Source organism: Ceratotherium simum, chromosome 14, assembly GCF_057802395.1.
Source record: "Ceratotherium simum simum isolate JZ-2026a chromosome 14, ASM5780239v1, whole genome shotgun sequence".
In the NCBI taxonomy this organism is placed as follows: Eukaryota; Metazoa; Chordata; class Mammalia; order Perissodactyla; family Rhinocerotidae; genus Ceratotherium; species Ceratotherium simum.
Genome location: NC_141913.1, coordinates 35,947,640 through 35,967,107, shown reverse-complemented (window position 1 = coordinate 35,967,107; position 19,468 = coordinate 35,947,640). Strand labels below are relative to the sequence as shown.

Sequence of the window (19,468 nt, the reverse complement as noted above, 5' to 3'; positions counted from 1 at the left end):
AGGAAAGGGCAGCTTGGTAGGGTGTGAAATCTATTGGTGAGAACATTTTTTTCCTTTGAAACCTTGTAAATCTTTTTCCACTGCCTTCTGAAACTTGATATTGAGGCCAAGCAGACTTCTGTTTCTTTCTGGACCACCTGATGTTTTTTTTTTCAACCAGGATGCTTGCAGGACTTTTTCCTTTATAATTCAAAAGTCTTGCCAGACAATGTCTAGGAGTACGGCCTGTGTTTGTTCATTCATCTCCCCTTCCCTCTCCCTGCTCCTCCCCTGCACTCCCTCCCTCCCTCCTTTTCTAACTTCTTCCTTCCTTTCTTTTTCTCTGCTTCTTATTGTTTGCTTGTTAGACACTATTTTAAACCAAAAGGCCAAGCCGGCTACTTTCAACGCGAGATTAGTTACTCTCTTTGGGGCCTGTGTTACATATAGGGGGGAGTTCAGTGCCCGATAGGCAGGTCACCACCTGTCCCCCCACCGACACCAAGGTGGCTATCCCTGTCAAAGGTTCACTGGCTTCTGAAAAACTCCTAACAGCCTATTCCTTTAACTTAAGCCAAACCAAAACACTCCTTGGGGATAAGACATAAAGATAATTCAAGCATTTTACAGGTCAGCGTGCCTGGGTATACTAGATATTTTCCTGAGGGAAGAATTGTGATGAGACAGGAGGAAGGAGGGTTTTAGGCACCAGGCAGGGTGGGTGCAAGCTGAAAACCAGTGGCCGGGAGAAATGGGAGAAACCCGGGGTCGCCTCTTGCATTTTCTGACTGTCCCATGGGTAGCCTGCACTAACCTCCTGCCTCCCCCGTGTTGGCCTTCATCTGCCCCTCTTCCATTCACTCTGATTGATCTGCTTGCCCTTAGCTCCCCAGAGACACCAATTGAAGGGGCTGTTAACTTGACTGTGTTTCCAGATTTGACACTTGCACAGTAAGTGCTCTTGTCGAAGGTGCCAGGCTGGGCTGCCTTAGCCTTCACGTGACAACCACTCCTTTGGTATTTATGCGTAAGGCTGCCGGGATAAATCTAAAAGCCAATATAATTAGCCCCTTCACAGGTCTTCTCCCTCCTCTTCTGCCTAGTTGACTGCCCATGTGTGTTTCTCAGCCCAGGCTGATGGGCCTCAGGGTGACCGACACACCCCTTCCCCTGCTATTCGCCCTCACCCAGGGGCTGGCATCCTCCCCTCCAGGCTTTGCACATGGCTTGGGTCCCCATGTCTCGTTAGTCCAATGATTGTGATCGACTCCGGTGGTCAGTTCAGTTCAACAACCGCTGCAAAAGAGCAGCAGTCACAAGGTAGAACGTGATGCTGCCAGTGGGCTTCGTCCTTGGTCCATCTGCTTCAGTAACGAGGCTTGCCTAAAATCCCACAGCTCTTCAATGGCAGGACTGGGACCTACCCCAGGTCCTCTGGACTCCCAGTCTGGATTCTCTCTACCATGGAATGCATTAGAAAGTCCACAATCAGGTATATTACCTGCTGCATGTTGTAGGGAGTATAAGATCAACCTGCATCACTGGCTCTGGAAGAAAGAGGAGAAGAGGCTCAAGGAGTTGATTTCAGGAACCTCAAGAAACCCAATGTGTCCTCATGTCACCAATTAATACTCAATATTTAACGAGCGTCTACTGAGTGACTGTTATATCCTAGGCCCCGTCCTACCAACTGTAGCTATTATGATAAACATGGTTCTGCTTCTAAAACAGATAAGACAAATCCCTAAATAGTTACACGTACTGCAACCTTACATTCCAAAATTTCAGGGAAAGTCTAGCTTTCAGCGAACAATCATTCTGTCCTAGGGGTCTCACAAGTAGAGTAGTGTTGATCAGACCAAATTTCCCAGTTGGAAGACCAGAAAACAGAATTACCATGACTTTAATGCAAAGAAGGATGAGATAAGAGTCTTGCGTGAAGGATAAACAAATGTTGTGGGGGTGAACTGGGTCTGACCGGGCATCAGAGGAGGCTTCAGGGAGGGTCCATCGGAGCTGGGCCAAGAAGGTGGTAGGGTTTTGTCAAGAGGGGCAGGGAGGAGAACTCCTTTGGGCAGAGACAGTGATGGATGAGGAGGAGCTGGAAGGTGGAGCAGGGATACTGACTAGATCTGGGCCGGGACACAGGGCTCAGAGAACCAAGGAGCAGGAAATAATGTTAGGGACATGGGTGAGAGCAGGACCATCGCAGGCCCTGATCACGATAAGCCATCAAAGGTCTTTATGGAATGAGGTAGCTTGAGGTGGTAGTGAGGGAGTGGGTATATGGGGCTCAGAGGAGAGGAAGGAAGTGTAGAGGCAGGAGCTAGAGTATTATGGGTGTCACCATTCAAACGCTGTCATTTAGGGTTATTTATATTTATGGTATGTGACATATTATGTAACATAGCACTTCAGTATGACAAGTGAGACATGAAGCACATGGGGAAGGGCAGCCTTGTGACAGGGAGGAGGAGAAGACCCCACTTTCCTTTGCTGGGCCTCAGTTTCCCCCATAGATCATTCCCTCACTCTTCCATGAGACCAGGTCTTTCCTACTAACTCCTCGATGCCAAGATGTATTTCAAAATGGGTTCGTATGCTCCAGAAGTCTTCCTCCATTTTTCTGCTGTGTCAAAACTTACCTGTCCCTTGCCCCATGGTCTTAGAACTCCAAAAGGTCACTGCAATTCAATAGTGGTTCTTGGAATGTGGCGATGGCTGCTTATGGGTCAAGGGCCATCTTTGTGGATAACATATCTGCATTTTTAAAGGGAAGATTGAAAATGGAGACATGTTTTACAACCATTTCCTGCTCTCAGGGCTGGTACATAGAGGGTACATTCTGTGGATGTGGATCACTCAAATTGTTTGTATCTCAGATACCTCAGCATGTGGATGGGAAGGAAGAGATCCTTCAATTTCCCCATTTGCCCTAGGTGTGTGGGGTTTGTTTCTTCTGCACAGAACAGGCCTCTACTCCAATCAGGTTATGTGAAATTGGTGGAAGTTATTCCAATATCGAGGAGGGAGAGCTGCTGTGAATCATAGTTGACACTCTACATCTGTCTAAAACTTATGGACTCCAAAACCAACTCCACGTGTTCACACAGATATGTCCACCCTATGGGGGAGGAAATGAAGGCCGGAGGCCCCAGATAATTTGGGTGTATCTATGAATCATCTGGAAAGAACAAGGAAGAGATGATCCCCTGCTTGGCACCTTCATCTTTTTCTTCCTCTTCTTTGGGGCGCTTTATCCTTCTTGGGTTTTTGCAATGGGTGGTCTTGTCTTGTGACTCTGCTGTGTCTCTGTTGCTGCAGAGTATAGTGGGCTCCACCATGGACAGGACCCCTTCTCTGTCTGCGATCTCACTTCCCAGGGGCTCGTGACCCCTGGTTTCCCTCTTGTCTCCTGGAAGGCCAGCCCTGCCTGTGGGCTTGTCTACAGGTGGAGAATATTCCTCCGGGCAGTGACGGCTCTTGTTTTTTATTGGATCATTGCTTCTGTCTGTCTGTCTGGCTGGCTGTCTCTCTGTCTCTCTCTCTCTCTCTCTCTCTCTCTCTTTCTCTCACACACACACACACACCCAGGTGTGTGCTTCTATCATTTGTGGTGAAGGGTGCTTCCATCTCTCCAGTCTTATTTTACAACTGTTTCTGCCATAACAATAGAATCTATGAAACAGTGGTCTGGAGGGAACACCACCATTTCATTTTGTTAGGCGAAATCATTCCTGAGATGTCTTGAATTCTTAAAAGGAACTCCATGAAAACCCAGAGGTGTCTGGGCAACTTGTGAACTGAAGTGGGGAAGCTGCTCACTCCTCCCTTGGAAGGGCCCTTTAAGCAACAAGGGTCCTGGGTCAGCCGGGACCCATATTAGCAGAGGCCAGAATGCCTTTGGGAGAAACCTCTGCCCCCTCCTCCCTATGCAGTCTCTATATACTGGAGTACTTGCGCCTCCACTTCCCTTCTCCTTCCCACTGCACCCATCACCATTTGCTACTAGACATGTTCCAAAATGTTCCACTCTCAGGGAGCTGGCTTCCTTCAGCCTCATCTCGCAGACCTTGGGACCAAGGGATGTCAAAAATAATTGTTTACATATTTCAGCATGCATCTGGAAAATTTCTGTTCATGAACTTTTATACTTTCTTCACCAGTATTTAAGCTTTTATTTTCTCTCTCGGCCTTTCTTTGTTTTTTGGTATTTCGGAAAGTCTAATTTTTAGAGTCTTGGTTGTTATTCAAATATTCATTCAGATATTGTCTCTTTCCTTTGTGGTTCAGCTGTGCGAGATAGTTTTGTCCCATAGAGGTATTTAATGGTACACATTCCATTTTTCAGATTAGATAAACTTCTCAAGTCCGGAATTTCCATCAGATACCAGGTCAGTGGAAGGCCCTTTATTGATGACATCACTATGAGCTGTGAGGTTGATTCTCTTGCTCTTGAAACCATGGCTGGCACACTAGGCTGTGAACATTTAAAGACAGAGTTGGTGCATCTGTTTATCTAGGTTTATTACTAGACTTGACACTTATCTGATAAACGAAGTCCTGTCTTTCTTCACTTTGTTTTCCTTATTCTGTGAGAGTCAGAGTAAGAGGGGTTAGGAGGCAGGCTGAAGCCTGGCTCAGACCCTTGTCATTGACTCCCCAGTCTCCCCTCAACCCCGGGAGATGAAAGCCACAGAGAAATGTGCAGATAGATGAATTGGGAGAGGCTGGACTTCCGTGGCAGAACACCCTCTGGGCAGTGCCACGGTGATCTCCAGGCACTCAGCTTTAAAAGTACAGACACTCAATCAAATCAGCAGGCTCTGAACGGTGATTCATATTAACCAAACTCGCAAGGGAGTGATTTATAAACCAGAGCCTGAATGCTGATTTATCTGGGGCAAGAAGCCTGGTGGGACAGCTGGTTCTGGTCACTGGCTCAGGCCACTGGCTCCCCCCAGGTGGGTGGTGTCCCTCAGGATGACAGCTCAGAAGGTTCCGTTATGAACACTGGATTAGAACAAGGTGCAATGACTTCAGGTAGCCCAGCGTGTGCCCTGTTTCCACACTGTATACACTTTGATCTTAGGAAGTGAGTCTTTCACTGAAAGTCAGAGCCCCCTCTCTCCATTAGTCTTAGGAACACCTGGACAGGTATTTTTCCTTTCCAACTCACCCTGTCTGTGACCAGATGCTTCTGCTGGTGCAACACTGTGACTAGAGGACACATTCTATTATTGACGATTCCACTTATCTTAGAGTGAGTTTTCACCCGGGTCTTTCTGGGACATTTTGGGAGGGCCACCCAACTCCTTAGTAAGATCTAGAAGACACACTCATCTCAGCCTCAAGAACCTAGCTGATGTGTGAGTCCCTGAAGGAGGCTTCCTAAATGGCCAATTCCACTAGCCTCACTGTCCAGGGTTGAATTTTCTGGCCTGGTTACCAATCCTGGGATTCCGTGTGCCTGATTCGGGGCTGGCAGTTCCCCTTGAGTGGACTTGGCTTCTCACCAAGAAGGTCAGAATCCCAGCCTTCAGCAGGTGAGGAAGGTGATGATCTTGTTGCCATCTGCAAATCTAGGCTTCCTGTTCTCACACTCTAGTCTCACAGGGCACATCCTGCCAAGTTTCCTGCATTCAATTTTTTAAAATGATCTGCAGCAGAGGAGGGCACAGAGGCTCAGTAATTCACGTAGGAGGTAATTACCAGCCATGCCTGTGTGACTCTTAGTGCTTTGCAAGGTTTTCCTGCAACAGGTGTGTCCTCGTGATAAGCTTTCCTCGGGCCACTAAGAAGATGAGAGTGTGTTCTCAGAGTACACTTAAGTGATGGAGGTGTTGGATTCAATCACCAGGTGTGCCCTCAATGACATTTAACATTCCCTCCCTCTCTTCTCCTTCCCAGATTGTCATTGAAGATATTGGGAACAAAAGAAAATATGACTTCCCTCTTAACCGCTGGCTGGCCTTGGATGAAGATGATGGCAAAATTCAAAGGGATATCTTAGTGGGTGGAGCTGAGACCACAGGTAGAACTGAAGAAAGGGGAGGCCCAACTGGCTAATATTTCTCTTTCTGTCTGAGGTTCAGTATTCTCTTCTGTGGGCCTGGAGGCCTGCAATCAAGTGTCTTCAGACAACATTCTTCCTGCTCCTGAAAATGTTCTGTCCCTCTGGGCTGGTGTCTGGGGCTCTGCTGATGCCAGAGGAGATGGAGAGATGCCCCCAAGAAGACTTTAACTTCCCAGGGCAAAAGGAGTTATCCGTAGGATGAAGTCAGAATGTGAACTCCTGATACGTGTGGACATTTATGAGGATGTTGATTTACTCTTAACTCCTCCTACGATTGAGTGCTTACTATGTGCCAGGCTCTCTGCAGGCACCTGACCTATTTCATCTCCTTTAGTCCTCACAATAGCCCTAGAATATAGGAAGCGTTATTGTTCCCATTTCACAGATGAGGAACCTGAGTCACATAGAAGTTAAGAGATCTGTCCAAGGTCACACAGCTGGTAAGTGACAGATTCAGGATTTTGTCTGCCTCCTAAATATCTACCCCATGTGAATGCCATGGAAAACCGGCAACTCCCAGCATGGAAGTTCATGGATGTTCCAGAAAATCGATGTTGGTGAATATGCACATCTGAGAAGGTGCTCTACAGCAGAACCTCCCATGACTCACCACTGCACAGAGAATAATTCCGAGTTCTGGGGTACAAGGCACAAATGGCTCCACTATTTGGCTCCGGTTTACCATATCAGCAGAATCTTTCAACACCTTCTACCACTTCCACACACCCTCCGTCTCCCTCCACCTTATCTGCACACCTTTCACTCTTCCCTGCACCACCCCGCACCTCATCCACACGCCTTCTACTCTGCTCTCACCTCACATTTACCCCTCCCACTCTTCCCCCACGGCATCCACATGCCTTCCTTTCTGCTCGCACCTCACCCTCACCCTCCACTCTCCTCCCACCTCATCCATGTGCCTTCTTCTCTGCTCCCACCTCACCCCTATCTCCTCCACTCTCCTCTCACCTCATCCACATGCCTTCCTCTCTGCTCCCACCTCACCCCTACCCCTCCACTCTCCCCACCTCATCCACACGCCTTCTACTCTGCTCTCACCTCACATTTACCCCTCCCACTCTTCCCCACGGCATCCACATGCCTTCCTTTCTGCTCGCACCTCACCCTCACCCCTCCACTCTCCTCCCACCTCATCCATGTGCCTTCTTCTCTGCTCCCACCTCACCCCTATCTCCTCCACTCTCCTCTCACCTCATCCACATGCCTTCCTCTCTGCTCCCACCTCACCCCTACCCCCTCCACTCTCCCCCCCCTCATCCACATGCCTTCATTTCTCCCCTCTCTTAGCTGCTTGCCTTACTCTTTCCCCCTCTTTATGTTTGAAACATGCTTTCTCCTCAGCTTATAATGCCATTTCTCTTTGTGTTTCCCGAATTCCTGCTTCCAGTCACTTCCTCTGAACCCTCCTCCACCTCCTCTAGACAGAGCAATTCCTCCTTCTTTTCCTCCAGACATTTTGGGCAGACTTTGATGGCTGTTGTTTAGGACACGAAATGCTCCTCTGCTCCAGCAATTTCTGCTTCAGCACTGTGGCACCTTGGCCTGGCCTGACCATTGTTGGGTGTCACAAGTCATTTGTAACTAGAGTTTGCAAATTATTTACTTAAAAACAACTACTAGAATGGATGTAATGTAACCCATTTAACCATGTTACTATTACTTGCCTCCTAGAAGTAGAGGAAGAGGAGAAATGGCAGTTAGAGGCTGGGAATTGCTGGTAACTGAGGCCATGGGAGGATGTCTTGTGTGAGAACACCATCTGTCCATGTGTTTTGGAGAAATAAAGCTGGAGACCCACTCTTTTAGAGCAGTGGCCATTCCATTTTATCTTCATATTCTCCCTGAGGCCTGGCGTACAGTAAGCACTCAATAAACATTGAACAAAAGAAGGTGTAAATATATGATTGAATAGTGCATCCATGTAGTTGCATGTGCCAGCTCCCAAAGAAGTTTGGGATTTTTATTTCTCTGGGGTCAGGGGATGAGGGTGGGGCTTGGGGTAGGGTGAAGGGTGGGTGGGGGGAATTAACAAGGACTAAAGTGCCCTTGCCTTGGACTCCAGGACAGAAGGAAAGAATGAGGCCAGATCTTAGCAGAGTTTCCTGTCCAAACGTTTGTCGTGGGTGTTTTCTCTGACTCTGTCCCATCTCAGAGTTTAATCTCCCCTGGCTGACTCTTCCCCAGAGCTCCATGTCCTCATATTGCCTCCTGACTGACCAAAACCCCAAATGGCCCAATCCACTATGTTCTCTCCCTCCCTCAGTCTTCCCTCTCCCCACCATGTGAGGCGGTGAAGGAGGACTATTAAAAGTTATGTTTTTAAGTAATGAACAAAGAGCAGGCTAAATAAATCAGATAGCCTTGAATATAAATCTCCTCTAGACAGGGCAATTCCTCTCTTATATAAATTTTATAAATAAAGTTAATGGAGTTGACTATTATAATTAAATTAGACGCAATAGAATTCATCCGGCAGCTATTAATAATATGCACTTGGTAATTAGCATTAATAATAAGTACTATTCTTAGCCAACCCAAGAATAGTTTGTTAGTTTCTGTAATCAGGGCTGGCAGTTTCCTGTAAAAATACCTGTAGTTTATTACTAAACTTGGATACATTGACACACAAACTCTGAAAAAGATGAAGTGGAATTGAGAGGGGCACTGGATGTCATCTGGGGGAGGAGGACTTGGGGGAATGAGGATGTACGGAGGAGGGATGGAGGGCCTAAGGAGGTGGTAGCCGGGCAGGGGAGAAGGTGGGTAGGATAATGTAATCAGCCGGCACTGAATCCTCTTCTTCTCCCTTTGTTTCCACACCAGCTATCTCATATGTTGTCACCGTCTTCACTGGGGATGTCCGGGGGGCTGGGACCAAATCCAAAATCTACTTGGTCATGTACGGGGCCAGAGGGAATAAGAACAGTGGGAAAATCTTCCTGGAGGGCGGCGTGTTTGACCGTGGCCGCACAGACATCTTCCACATAGAGCTGGCTGTCCTCCTCAGCCCACTGAGTAGGGTTTCCATCGGACATGGCAACGTGGGCGTCAACAGAGGCTGGTACTGTGAGAAGGTAAGGGATGCCCCTGGGAGGACCCTTCCCTGATTCAACCCCTCTCTTCTTTAACTCCATATAAATACAAACTCTGATCTGAATCCCACTTCCCACTTCCTGTGGACCAGTTACAAGCACACGGGCACTCCCTTTCACTGGGCATTTTGGATGGTGTCGTGCCCATCCATCTTGTCTTGCTGATGGTCCGGAATGAGGCCTGTTCTGTACATGCATCCAAGGGACAAACAGGGCAGATTATCTGGAGGTAGGCAAATTTACTTAGTTGGCGGTTATAGACTATCTTGATTTCTGGTGTGGTGTTTCACCTCAGCTATTAAATCTCTCAATCAATAAATACTTTTAAACATATGTTTATATTGTGGAATATTTATGCTTTAAAGGATATACATAATAAAAGTAAGATATAAAGAATGATAAAAAACAAGCATCAATTTTGTCTGCCACCCAACTTAAGAAATAGAACATTTCCAATGCTTTTGAAACTCCTGTGTCCTTCCACAATCGTATAGTGCTCTCTCTCCCAAAGATCATACACTATTTTGAATTTAATCTATGTGTATATTATTTGTAACTAACACTTTTCACTTAACATTATACTTTAGAGATTCATCTGAATTGATAACAGAAGCTGTAGTTCATCCATTTCCAATCCATTCCATTGCATGAATTGATTACACTTGATTTGTCCATTCTTCTATTGATGGACATTTGGGGATTGTTTCTTGATTTTTGCTGTTATAAACAATATTGCATGAAATTCTTGTACTTATATGTTTGTACAAATTTGCAGGAGCGTCTCAGGATGGAAGTTTTAGGTCATAAATAAGTGAATCTTCAGCCTTACAGGATAATTGTATTTCCAAAGTATTCCAGATTGTTTTCCAAAGTAGTTGCTTCATTTTTCTCTCCTAACAGCCATGTGTAAGAGATATTTTGTTCCATACATTCTTGTCAACACTTCATATTGTCTGAATTTTTAACTATCACCATTTTGGGTGTTGTAAAATGATCTTATTGTGGTTTTACTTTTTATTTTCATGATTACTACTGAAGCTGAACATATTTTCATTCTTATTGGCTACTCATGTTTCCTTTTATGTAAAATGCCTGTCATGCCTTTTGCTGATTTTTCTAGTGACTGATAGATCTTTGGGTTTATTTTTAGGAGTTCTTTATTAAATCTGGATATTAATCCTCTGTTGATAGTATATGTTCAAATATCTTTCATAGTTTGTTTACAATGTTCTTTGAGGAAGAGAAGATTTAACTTAAAAGTTATCTATTTTATCAATCTTTTCCTTTATGGTTAATGTATTTTTTATTGTTGAAAGAAAATCTTACCTATCCTAAAGCTATAAAGACATTCTCCTATATCTTCTTCTAAAAACTGTAAAGTTTGGTATTCCCATTTACGTATTTATATCTTTAATCTTCCGGGAGTTGATTTTTGTGTGAGCTAGGGATCCAATTTTATTTTTTTCTGCATAAATATCCAAATGAGCAAGCAACATTTAAAGAAGGGCTTTTAAAACTTGAGTAAAGTTAAGAATCACCTGGAATTCTTTTAAAAAATCGATTCCTGGGATCCAACCCAAGCCTACTGAATCAGAATTTCCAGGAAATCTGGATATTTAGCAAGTGCTTTAGATCATTCTTATCGTTAAGGAAGTTTGAGAAGTACTGATTTACTAAATAGTAATTCTTTCTCTACTTTTCTGAAAAGGCAACTCTGCCACATGTCAAATTCCCAAAATGTATGGTTTTGCCTCTGAACTTTCTAGTCTGTTCCATTTATTGATTTAATTTATCAGTGCTCTAATACAGTACTCACTGTCTTCATTTTATATCTTTATACTAAGTCTTGGCATCTGCCAGGGCAAATTTGCCCACTTTATTCTTCTTCCTCAGGAAAGGGTTAACTATTTATGACCCTTTACTCTTTCACAGAAATTTTAGGATTTTCTTGCCAAGTTCCATGAAGAGCTGTGTTGAACAGAATTCAGTTGAATCTGTAGATTTATTTGCAGGAGCTTTCACCTTTACTATATTGACTTTTCCTATCTATGAACATGTTATACCTCTTATAATTTAGGTCTCCTTTAATGATTTTTAAATATAGTTTTAAATTTTTCTCAATAAAGATCTTGTATGTCTTTGTTCCATATATTTATAAAGACCTTAACATTTTCATTATTATTACAAATTATCTCTCTTTAAAATCATATTTTTAAACTATCTCTAGCTGATGTGGAAATAGAAGTACTTTTTGTACATTGAGTTTACATATAGCCATCTTGCTAAACTCTGTAATTAATTCAGATAATTTGTCTATAGATTTTTGGGGAATTTTCTCTGTGGGTAGGCATATTGTCTGTGAATAATGACAGTTTGGTTTCTTTCTTTCCAAAACTTATATTTAAAAAAAATTTTTTTCTTATTTGACCACATGGGCAGTGCAATGCTGGATAGAAGGGTTAATAGTGGACATCTGTGTTTTGTTTTTGATTGTAAAGGAACTGCTTCTAACATTTTATTTAGTTAATTACATTGTTGAGAGTTTTTGATAGTCTTGGATTAGATTAAGGAAATCCTCTTCTATTGCTGTATTGTTAAGAGTTTTTATTATGATTTGGTGTTGAATTTTATCTGATGTTTTTTCTGCACTTAGTGAGATAGCCATATGGTTTTTCTTTTTTATTTATTAATTTGGTAAATTATATGAACTGCATTTCCTAATGGCAAATCAACCCTGAATTTCTGTAAGCCAAACTTGGTCATAATGGATTTTAATTTTACATGTTTCTGGAATTGGTTTATCAACATTTTATACAGAATTTTTGTATCTATATTCATGAGAGACATTGGCCCTTAATTTTCCTTTCTCATGTAGTCCTTGACAGGTTTGATCCTAGAATCAAATGAGAAGTATTCCCTCTCCTGAAAGAGGGTGTAGAAAATTACAGTGATCTGGTCCCCAAATGCTTGGTCGCAGTCTCCTGCAAAATTATGTGGGATTGTGTATGTGTGTGTGTGTGTGTGTGTGTGTGCGTGTGAAATTACTGATTAAAAAACAGTTTTTGTTTTTGTTTTCTGGTTATAGAGTTACGCAGCCTTTCTGTTTCTTCTCAAACCTATTTTAATGTGCTATATTTATTTTGGAATTTGTATATTTGTAGGTTTCCAAATGTATTGGCATAAAGTCATGTATGGTGTTCTCTTATCCTTTTAACCTCTGTTGCATCTGTAATTATGATCCCCTTTTCATTCCTAGCATCATTTATTGATGCCTTCTTGATATTTAAAATATCATTCTCACTGTTTATTTAGTCCTTTAAAATAACCAATGTTTAGCTTTGTTTATACTCTGTTGTATCTCTATTTTCTGTTTTATTTATATCTGTTTTTAACTTTATTATCTCTTTTTAATTTCTCTGCATTTCTATTGTTGCTATTTTTCTAAATTCTTAAGTTGGATTCTTAGCTCGTTAAATTTTAGCTTTCTTCTTTTCTCATATAAGCACTTGATACTATAATTTTCTCTCAAAGTAGTGCTTTAGCTGCATCTCACATGTTGCAATATGGGATATTTTTAGTCATTCAGTTTGATTTTGTTGTTTCATTTTTAAATAAACTTTGTTGAGGTATAATTGACATAAAATAAAACACACTATTTTAAACTGTACAGTTTTATGAGTTTTGACAAATGTATTCACCCATGTAACCATCACCAGAATCAATATATAGAACGTTTCCATCACCCAACATGTTCCTTGCACTCCCTCCCAGTAAATCTCTGTGACTCCAAGAAGCCACTGTTCTGAATTCAGTCATTAAAGATGATATTTGTCTTTTCTAGCATTTAATATAAATGCAATTATACACTATGCACTGTGTGTGTATGTGTGTGTGTGTGTATGACTTCTTTCACTCAGCATAATGGTTTTGAGATTCATCCATGTTGTTTCATGTATTAGTAATTCTTTTCATTGCTAAGTAGTATTCCATTGTTAGGCTACACAGCAATTTGTTTATCCATTCAACTGTTCATATATGTTTCAGTCATTCCCAGGTTGGTTTTTTTTTTTTTTTTGGCTATATGAATAAAGCTGCTATGAATATTGAGGTAAAAGTCTTTGTATGGCCATGTTTCTAATTTTGGGCAGTAAGAATAAGTGTAGAGTAGAATTTTTGGATCCTATTGTAAATATACATTTAACTTTTAAAACATCTTCCAAACTATTTTCAAAGAGGCTAACTGTTTAGTATGCCCACCAACAACGTATGAGAATTCCAGTTGTTTTACATCCTCACCGTCACTTGGTATTGTCAATCTTTTTAATTTTTAGATATTCTAATGGGTGTGTAGTGATATGTAATAATGATTTTAATTTACATGCCTCTGATGGTCAATTATTTGAACATTTTTTTCATGGCCTTATTGATCATTTGTATATCTTATTTTGTGAGGTATTTTTTGCCTATTTAAAATTTTTTGTCTTTTTATTATTGAATTATGAGTTCTTTATATATTCTTGATACAAGTTCTTTGTCAGATACATCTCTCTATATGTGTGTGTGAATATATACATAATATATATATTAGCTTATGGTAACTAATTCTTAGGGCAGACTACTATTATTTTCTCTCTGGAGCAAAGGCAGAGAAGATAGGCTTCCTTTTGCAGATTTTTCCCTACCTACCTTTTGTCTGAGGGGGCAACTCCTTCAAGTGTTTTTGCTTATTCTGGGTTTCCAGTTCAGATCCTCCACTTTGCAAAGCCCATGGCCCCGTCTCCTGCTTCTCAGATAGCTGTTAACTTCCTGGTCTCTGAGAGTCTGGTCTTGTATTTGCTTTCCATGTAGGACCAACTTCAGCATTCCCATCTGCCCTTCTCTTGCTTTCTGCTTGCTCTGAATTTTTCTGGCTCTTGTGGCCTCTCTGTAACTTCCTGGCAGCTCAGCAATGTAAAAGAATATTTGCTGTTATTTATCCAGCCTTTGGGTATTTTGCAGTGGCGGGAGGCTTTTCAGATGATCTAGTTTTCTGGGCTCCCTAGTACAGAAGCAGAACTTTTTTTTTTTTTTTTTAACTCAGTTTATTTATTTTTTTTTTTAAAGATTATTTTATTTTTTGCCCCCAAAGCCCCAGTAGATAGTTGTATGTCATAGCTGCACACCCTTCTAGTTGCTGTATGTGGGACTCGGCCTCAGGATGGACAGAGAAGTGGTGCCTCGATGCGCATCCGGGATCCGAACCCGGGCCGCCAGCATCGCAGCGCGCGCACTTAACCACCAAGCCACAGGGCCGGCCCGAGAAGCAGAACTTCTAACAAGGACTTTTAAATGCTTACTATTTGCTTAGAACTATATTCAGGGGAACCACAGGGGGTGAGAAGACACAACCTCAGACTCCCAAGAGTTTGCTATCTTGTTGATAAGACAAGACTAACCAATACACATGTAACAACTAGAGAACAATTCAAAAGTAAACTAGGAGGAAACAACTGCAGGATTTGTTCAGAGAAGAGAAAGAGGGTTTTAAGTAAATTGTTGGTGATTAGATCCTTCTGTGCCCTGGATCACCCTGCATGGTTGCCCTCCATCTTTGCCTATGTCTAGGTCTACTTCTGAATACGTGGTCACACAGAATCTTCAGCATAAAAGATGGAGTGCAACAATGGGTCCTAGTGGACCTCAGCCATAACAGGAATTCTGAGATTCTTGCTGATGGGTATAGAAGGCCCCAGACTGATAATTAGGAATCAGGAGCATATATATTTCTGGTTCTGCCACTAACTAACTCTGCAAACTTGGGCACCTCATTCCTCTTTTTGGAACTCAGCGTTTCTATATGTTGTGTGTGAATGTATGTCGGAGTGGATTATATTAATTGCCAATACATTTGTGTCATAGGATTAAAATGCTTGAGGGGGCTACTGTCTGAGGCTTTGAGCCATCATTTTTCTCTAGGGAAGAGAATTTCTCTGGAAGGTTGAGGGGGTACACAGTTCCCTCCCCCCATCTTTTATCTCCCTTCTGTTTGGTGCTTATAAGTTTAGGTTTCTTACTGTAATAATGGTCATATAGTGTGTATTAGTTGAATTCTCAGAGATATCTGGGTACATCTAAGGGTAATAATTCAATTTAAAGAAATTACAGTCAATTGTAGTAACCATGAACAGCAGACAACAAACAAGTACCCAGTAAGACAGTGGTTAGTCAAAATGCTTGACCAATGGGAGGGTCAAATTAGTTTTCAAGTTAAAAAGAAGGTAAAGCTGAGAATCTAGTAATGTGGAGAGTAAAAATTCCTTTGCTGATAGAAGATTTTCTAGTGATCCAAGAACATTCCTCTGGGCATCTATCTGTGAGTGGCCTGTACTAGATAGATTTCCGTGCTCTAAATCCATGAGTTCGGAATGTGGATAGAGATGGAGAGGGTGCAGGAGAGAAGGTTGAATGAGGATCAAGCCCAGAAGAGGGCAGTTAGTTTTTGTATTAAATTCCAGATATTAATTACCTTTTACGTGAATGACCTTTTTCATAGAAGACAAATATAGGGAATTAATTTATTATTCTAGTTAATTTGATTCAAACCGAGATTTTACGATATGCTTAAAGAAATATAGAGTTCAAAGAGGGTGTTGTGTATAGAGGAAAAGTTTTGAGATTTGGGCTAGTAAATTGGAGGACGGATGATACCTACTTGGGAAGGCTTCCTGGAGGAGGTATTTCTTGATCTAAGATTTAATGAGACGGGCAATGGGAAGAAAAGTGCCATTTCTTGAGAGTCGTAATGCAAACGACCCTTTACGTAGGGCTGAGGAGGCTGTTGAACATTGCAAGAAGGTCCCAACTAGGGGACCTGCTGCAGGAGACTTGTGATCTGCTCCCCCAGGTGGTGATTCTGTGCCCTTTCACTGGCATCCAGCAGACCTTCCTTTGCAGCAACTGGCTCGATGAGAAGAAGGCGGATGGGCTGATTGAGAGGCAGCTCTACGAGATGGTATCTCTCAGGAAGAAGAGGCTGAAAAGTAGGTGCAGGGGGCCCAGAGGCTGGTGGATTCGCAGATAGGGCCAGCAAAGGCCAGGATGTCAGATCACTGGGGAAGAGCTTTGAGGGGGTCCATTCCTACTTCTCAATTCTCCTCTGGAAAGGAAGGGAGAGGGCCCCCTAGGGAGCTCAGTTCTTGAAAGTACAGGCCACATAGATTTACACGCCTGGCACCAAGGCAAATACTCCAGTGTCCCCAAATTGAATAAGCTGCTGTGATGGGCTAGATGTTAAACTGAATGGTTGAACACAGTGTACTCTGAATGCACCAGATACAGGGTGGGTGGAGTCAACTCTTCCCCCTATTTAAAACATACTAGTAGGCTTTCACCATTAAAAGGAACATTACAGTTATCTTTCAAATAGCAAAGAGCCTTTGGCTTCCTAAATTTGGCACTCATTATAATGGGTTTCTGAGAGAGGGACACACTTGTATGTAACCTGCACTTCAGTCCTGATCACCTCTGATTTGCTCATCTTCCCTACCGGTAGCATGAAAATCTCTTTACTTCTTAAAGTTTACAGTGCAACTTGACCTGTCTCTGCAGAATTCCCTTGGTCCCTGTGGGTCTGGACAACTGACTTGAAGAAAGCCGGGACCAACTCTCCTATCTTCATCCAGATTTATGGGCAGAAAGGGCGGACGGATGAGATTCTCCTGAATCCCAACAACAAGTTGTTCAAACCGGGCATAATCGAGAAGTTTAGGGTAGGAGAGAAGTGGGACGGGGTGGGAGGGAGGAAGGGGAGTAAGAGGTATTTGTCGTGGGATCCTGGTTTTCTAAGCTAGATTTGGATCAAGTTTGAAGATAAAAAGATGCAGTGGAGACTTCAGGCCCCCGCAAGGAGTGCCAAATTTGATCTATAGGCAATGTGTTGATGGGGTACAGTTTAGATCTGGTCCTTCATCTGAATCAAACAGTCCAGAACCAAGCCTGGGGGATGAAGCAAGTAGGGAAGGGTTTTGGGCATCCAGGAGCCTAATGACTTGGGGAGTCATTGTAGAACAGAGACTCCGAGCACGGTTAGTGTCAAACTGTCTGATTTGAACTGAATTAGAGCGTTAAGGACAAGTTTAAGGGAAAGTATATATTTTAGAACATTTTAAAAGAAATTCAGCTTTAAATTTCCAGTATGTATATAACTAGAGCAAGGCTTGTTTTGGCAGCAGAAGTGCTGCTTTGACCTTTAGGTAAGAAGAATTTGTAATTTGCAGCTCTCTTCTCAGAGCACCCCGCTGGCGCTTCTGTTATCCCTCTCAGTTCATTGCTCTTTATGTATTTGTCTTCCCGGCTAGACTGTGAGCCTCTAGGGAAAGGGCATGACTGCTGCATTGATCTTTTTGTCTGTTTCAGTGCTCAGCAGAGTCCTGGGGCTGTGGGCCTGTGCTAATTTGCAGGGCTGCCATATGGATTTTGTTACTGACAGTTTATTGCTTGGAAGATTTTCTTTAGTCTGGATCTTACTGTGGGTCAGTTATTTTTGTTCAGTTTCACGAGCCCAGGCTGAACCCTAGCTCTGCATGGCTGTCTCGCCCTCATGTGCCACTGGTTACAAGGGACATGAGAGGATAGAGTATATGAGGGTGGCTTGAAGCAAACCCATCCTTGCTGTTGAAGAAACAGCCCAAAGGAGGTGCCCTCCTGGCAGGGGTCAGCTATGAGTGTAAACACATTTCATTTGGTTATGTCCACTCAAATCTTATTATTTTTCACCATAGATGGAGCTCCCAGATCTCGGCAGGTTTTATAAGATTCGGGCGTGGCATGATAAAAGGAATCCTGGTTCTGGATGGCATTTAGAAAGGGTGAGATGAGCCATCTTGGGGGTTGGGAGGTGGTTGGGAGAGGAACCAGAATGATCCCTTCCTAATGACCCTGTCAAATAAGTTTGCCTTTATATCTGTTGGGAGTTGGGGTGGGGAACGGTTACAGTGAGACCTGAATTTGGTCAGAGGATACAGGGACTTCCTGATGGGGAAAGGATTTCCAAAGTAGACTAAGAAGATGCTCAGGTGTTCAGGGGACTTGCATTCTGCCCCTGGGGGTCTATGGGGACCAGAGGGATAAATATTAATCTGTCACTCCCCCTTCCACAAGAGTCATCTCTAGATGATGTCCTTGCTATCCCTGAGCTGAGATAGCAGAACGGGGCCTCCAGGGCATGGATGACTATCTCTGGTACACCCACTTGCTCACCCCAGGACTTCATTCCAGATGACCCTAATGAACACTCTGACCAAGGACAAGTATAACTTCAACTGTAATCGCTGGCTGGATGCCAATGAGGATGACAATGAGATCGTGAGGGAAATGACTGCAGAAGGCCCAACAGTGAGAAGGATAATGGGCAGTAAGTACTGACCAGCTCTCCATCCTGAAGGAGGCAGTGGAACTCCTACTTGATACGCTAATGTGCTAATGGGGGTCTGGCCCATGAGCTGATAGTCTTGTCTGCTCTGCATCATCAGGCCCCCTCTGAATGCTAGAGTGGATTTAGCTTGAAGGAGCCATCTCCAAGGATCCTTCAAGCTAAATGATGCTAGAGCTCTATGATGATGGGTCTGGGTGAGGATGGGAGATTTATGGGTCTTCAGGTTGGCTATGAGGGGATGAGAAGAATCCATGCTGAACAATATTTCTCGAGTCTCCCTGAAATTATGGGAAATGTCCTCTTCAAATTATGCATGAGATGCTCTCCAAAAAGGAAAGCTGGATCTGGGTTCTTATAGCCACACTTGGCTGCTCCCTGATGAGTCCTCTATTTCTATTTGAGGCTAGTAGGAGAGGGCTGATATTTCAATCTGGAGTTGAGCATCCACATTCAAAGAGATAAAGGGAGATCAATTTTGTCTCTAGGTTATAGTAGCAGAGTGTTGGCAAATACATACCACGTGTCCTGTCCTTTTCCCTTGGCAGACATTACTGAGTGATCACAGCATTCTCTCCCATTAAGTCTGAAATGAGCTTCATAGCCCTCAATATAGCACTCTGAGTAGACATTAGCAATTCATCAGAATTGGCACCTAAGATAATTAACCTATTTGCTATCCTTGTCATAGTCCTTAATTTTTTTAATAGTAAAGTAATATTGCAAAATTACAAAAAGTTAAGAATATGTAGAAAATGATGTCACTCGTAGTTGCCAGTAGCCCTTCTAAATATTTGAATAGTGTCACTTCTCAGGCATTCATACATCCAGTAGATGGTCTGTGTATATTTGTTGAAATGATGTGAACAGAATTAAATACTCAGAAACATA

General features: G+C 42.8%; 1 protein-coding gene across 2 annotated transcripts in view; it reads left to right on the top strand.

Annotated features, from left to right (window-relative positions):
• The window catches only part of LOXHD1 (lipoxygenase homology PLAT domains 1), a 175,738-nt gene that overhangs the window by 51,499 nt on the left and 104,771 nt on the right, over positions 1-19,468 (top strand). For both annotated transcript variants that reach the window (XM_004422502.3, XM_087438825.1), the window contains exons 7-12: positions 5,890-6,013; positions 8,900-9,150; positions 16,052-16,187; positions 16,756-16,916; positions 17,928-18,014; positions 18,424-18,559. In XM_004422502.3, coding sequence (XP_004422559.2) covers positions 5,890-6,013; positions 8,900-9,150; positions 16,052-16,187; positions 16,756-16,916; positions 17,928-18,014; positions 18,424-18,559 — 895 coding nt within the window. The remainder of the gene's footprint in view (positions 1-5,889; positions 6,014-8,899; positions 9,151-16,051; positions 16,188-16,755; positions 16,917-17,927; positions 18,015-18,423; positions 18,560-19,468) is intronic.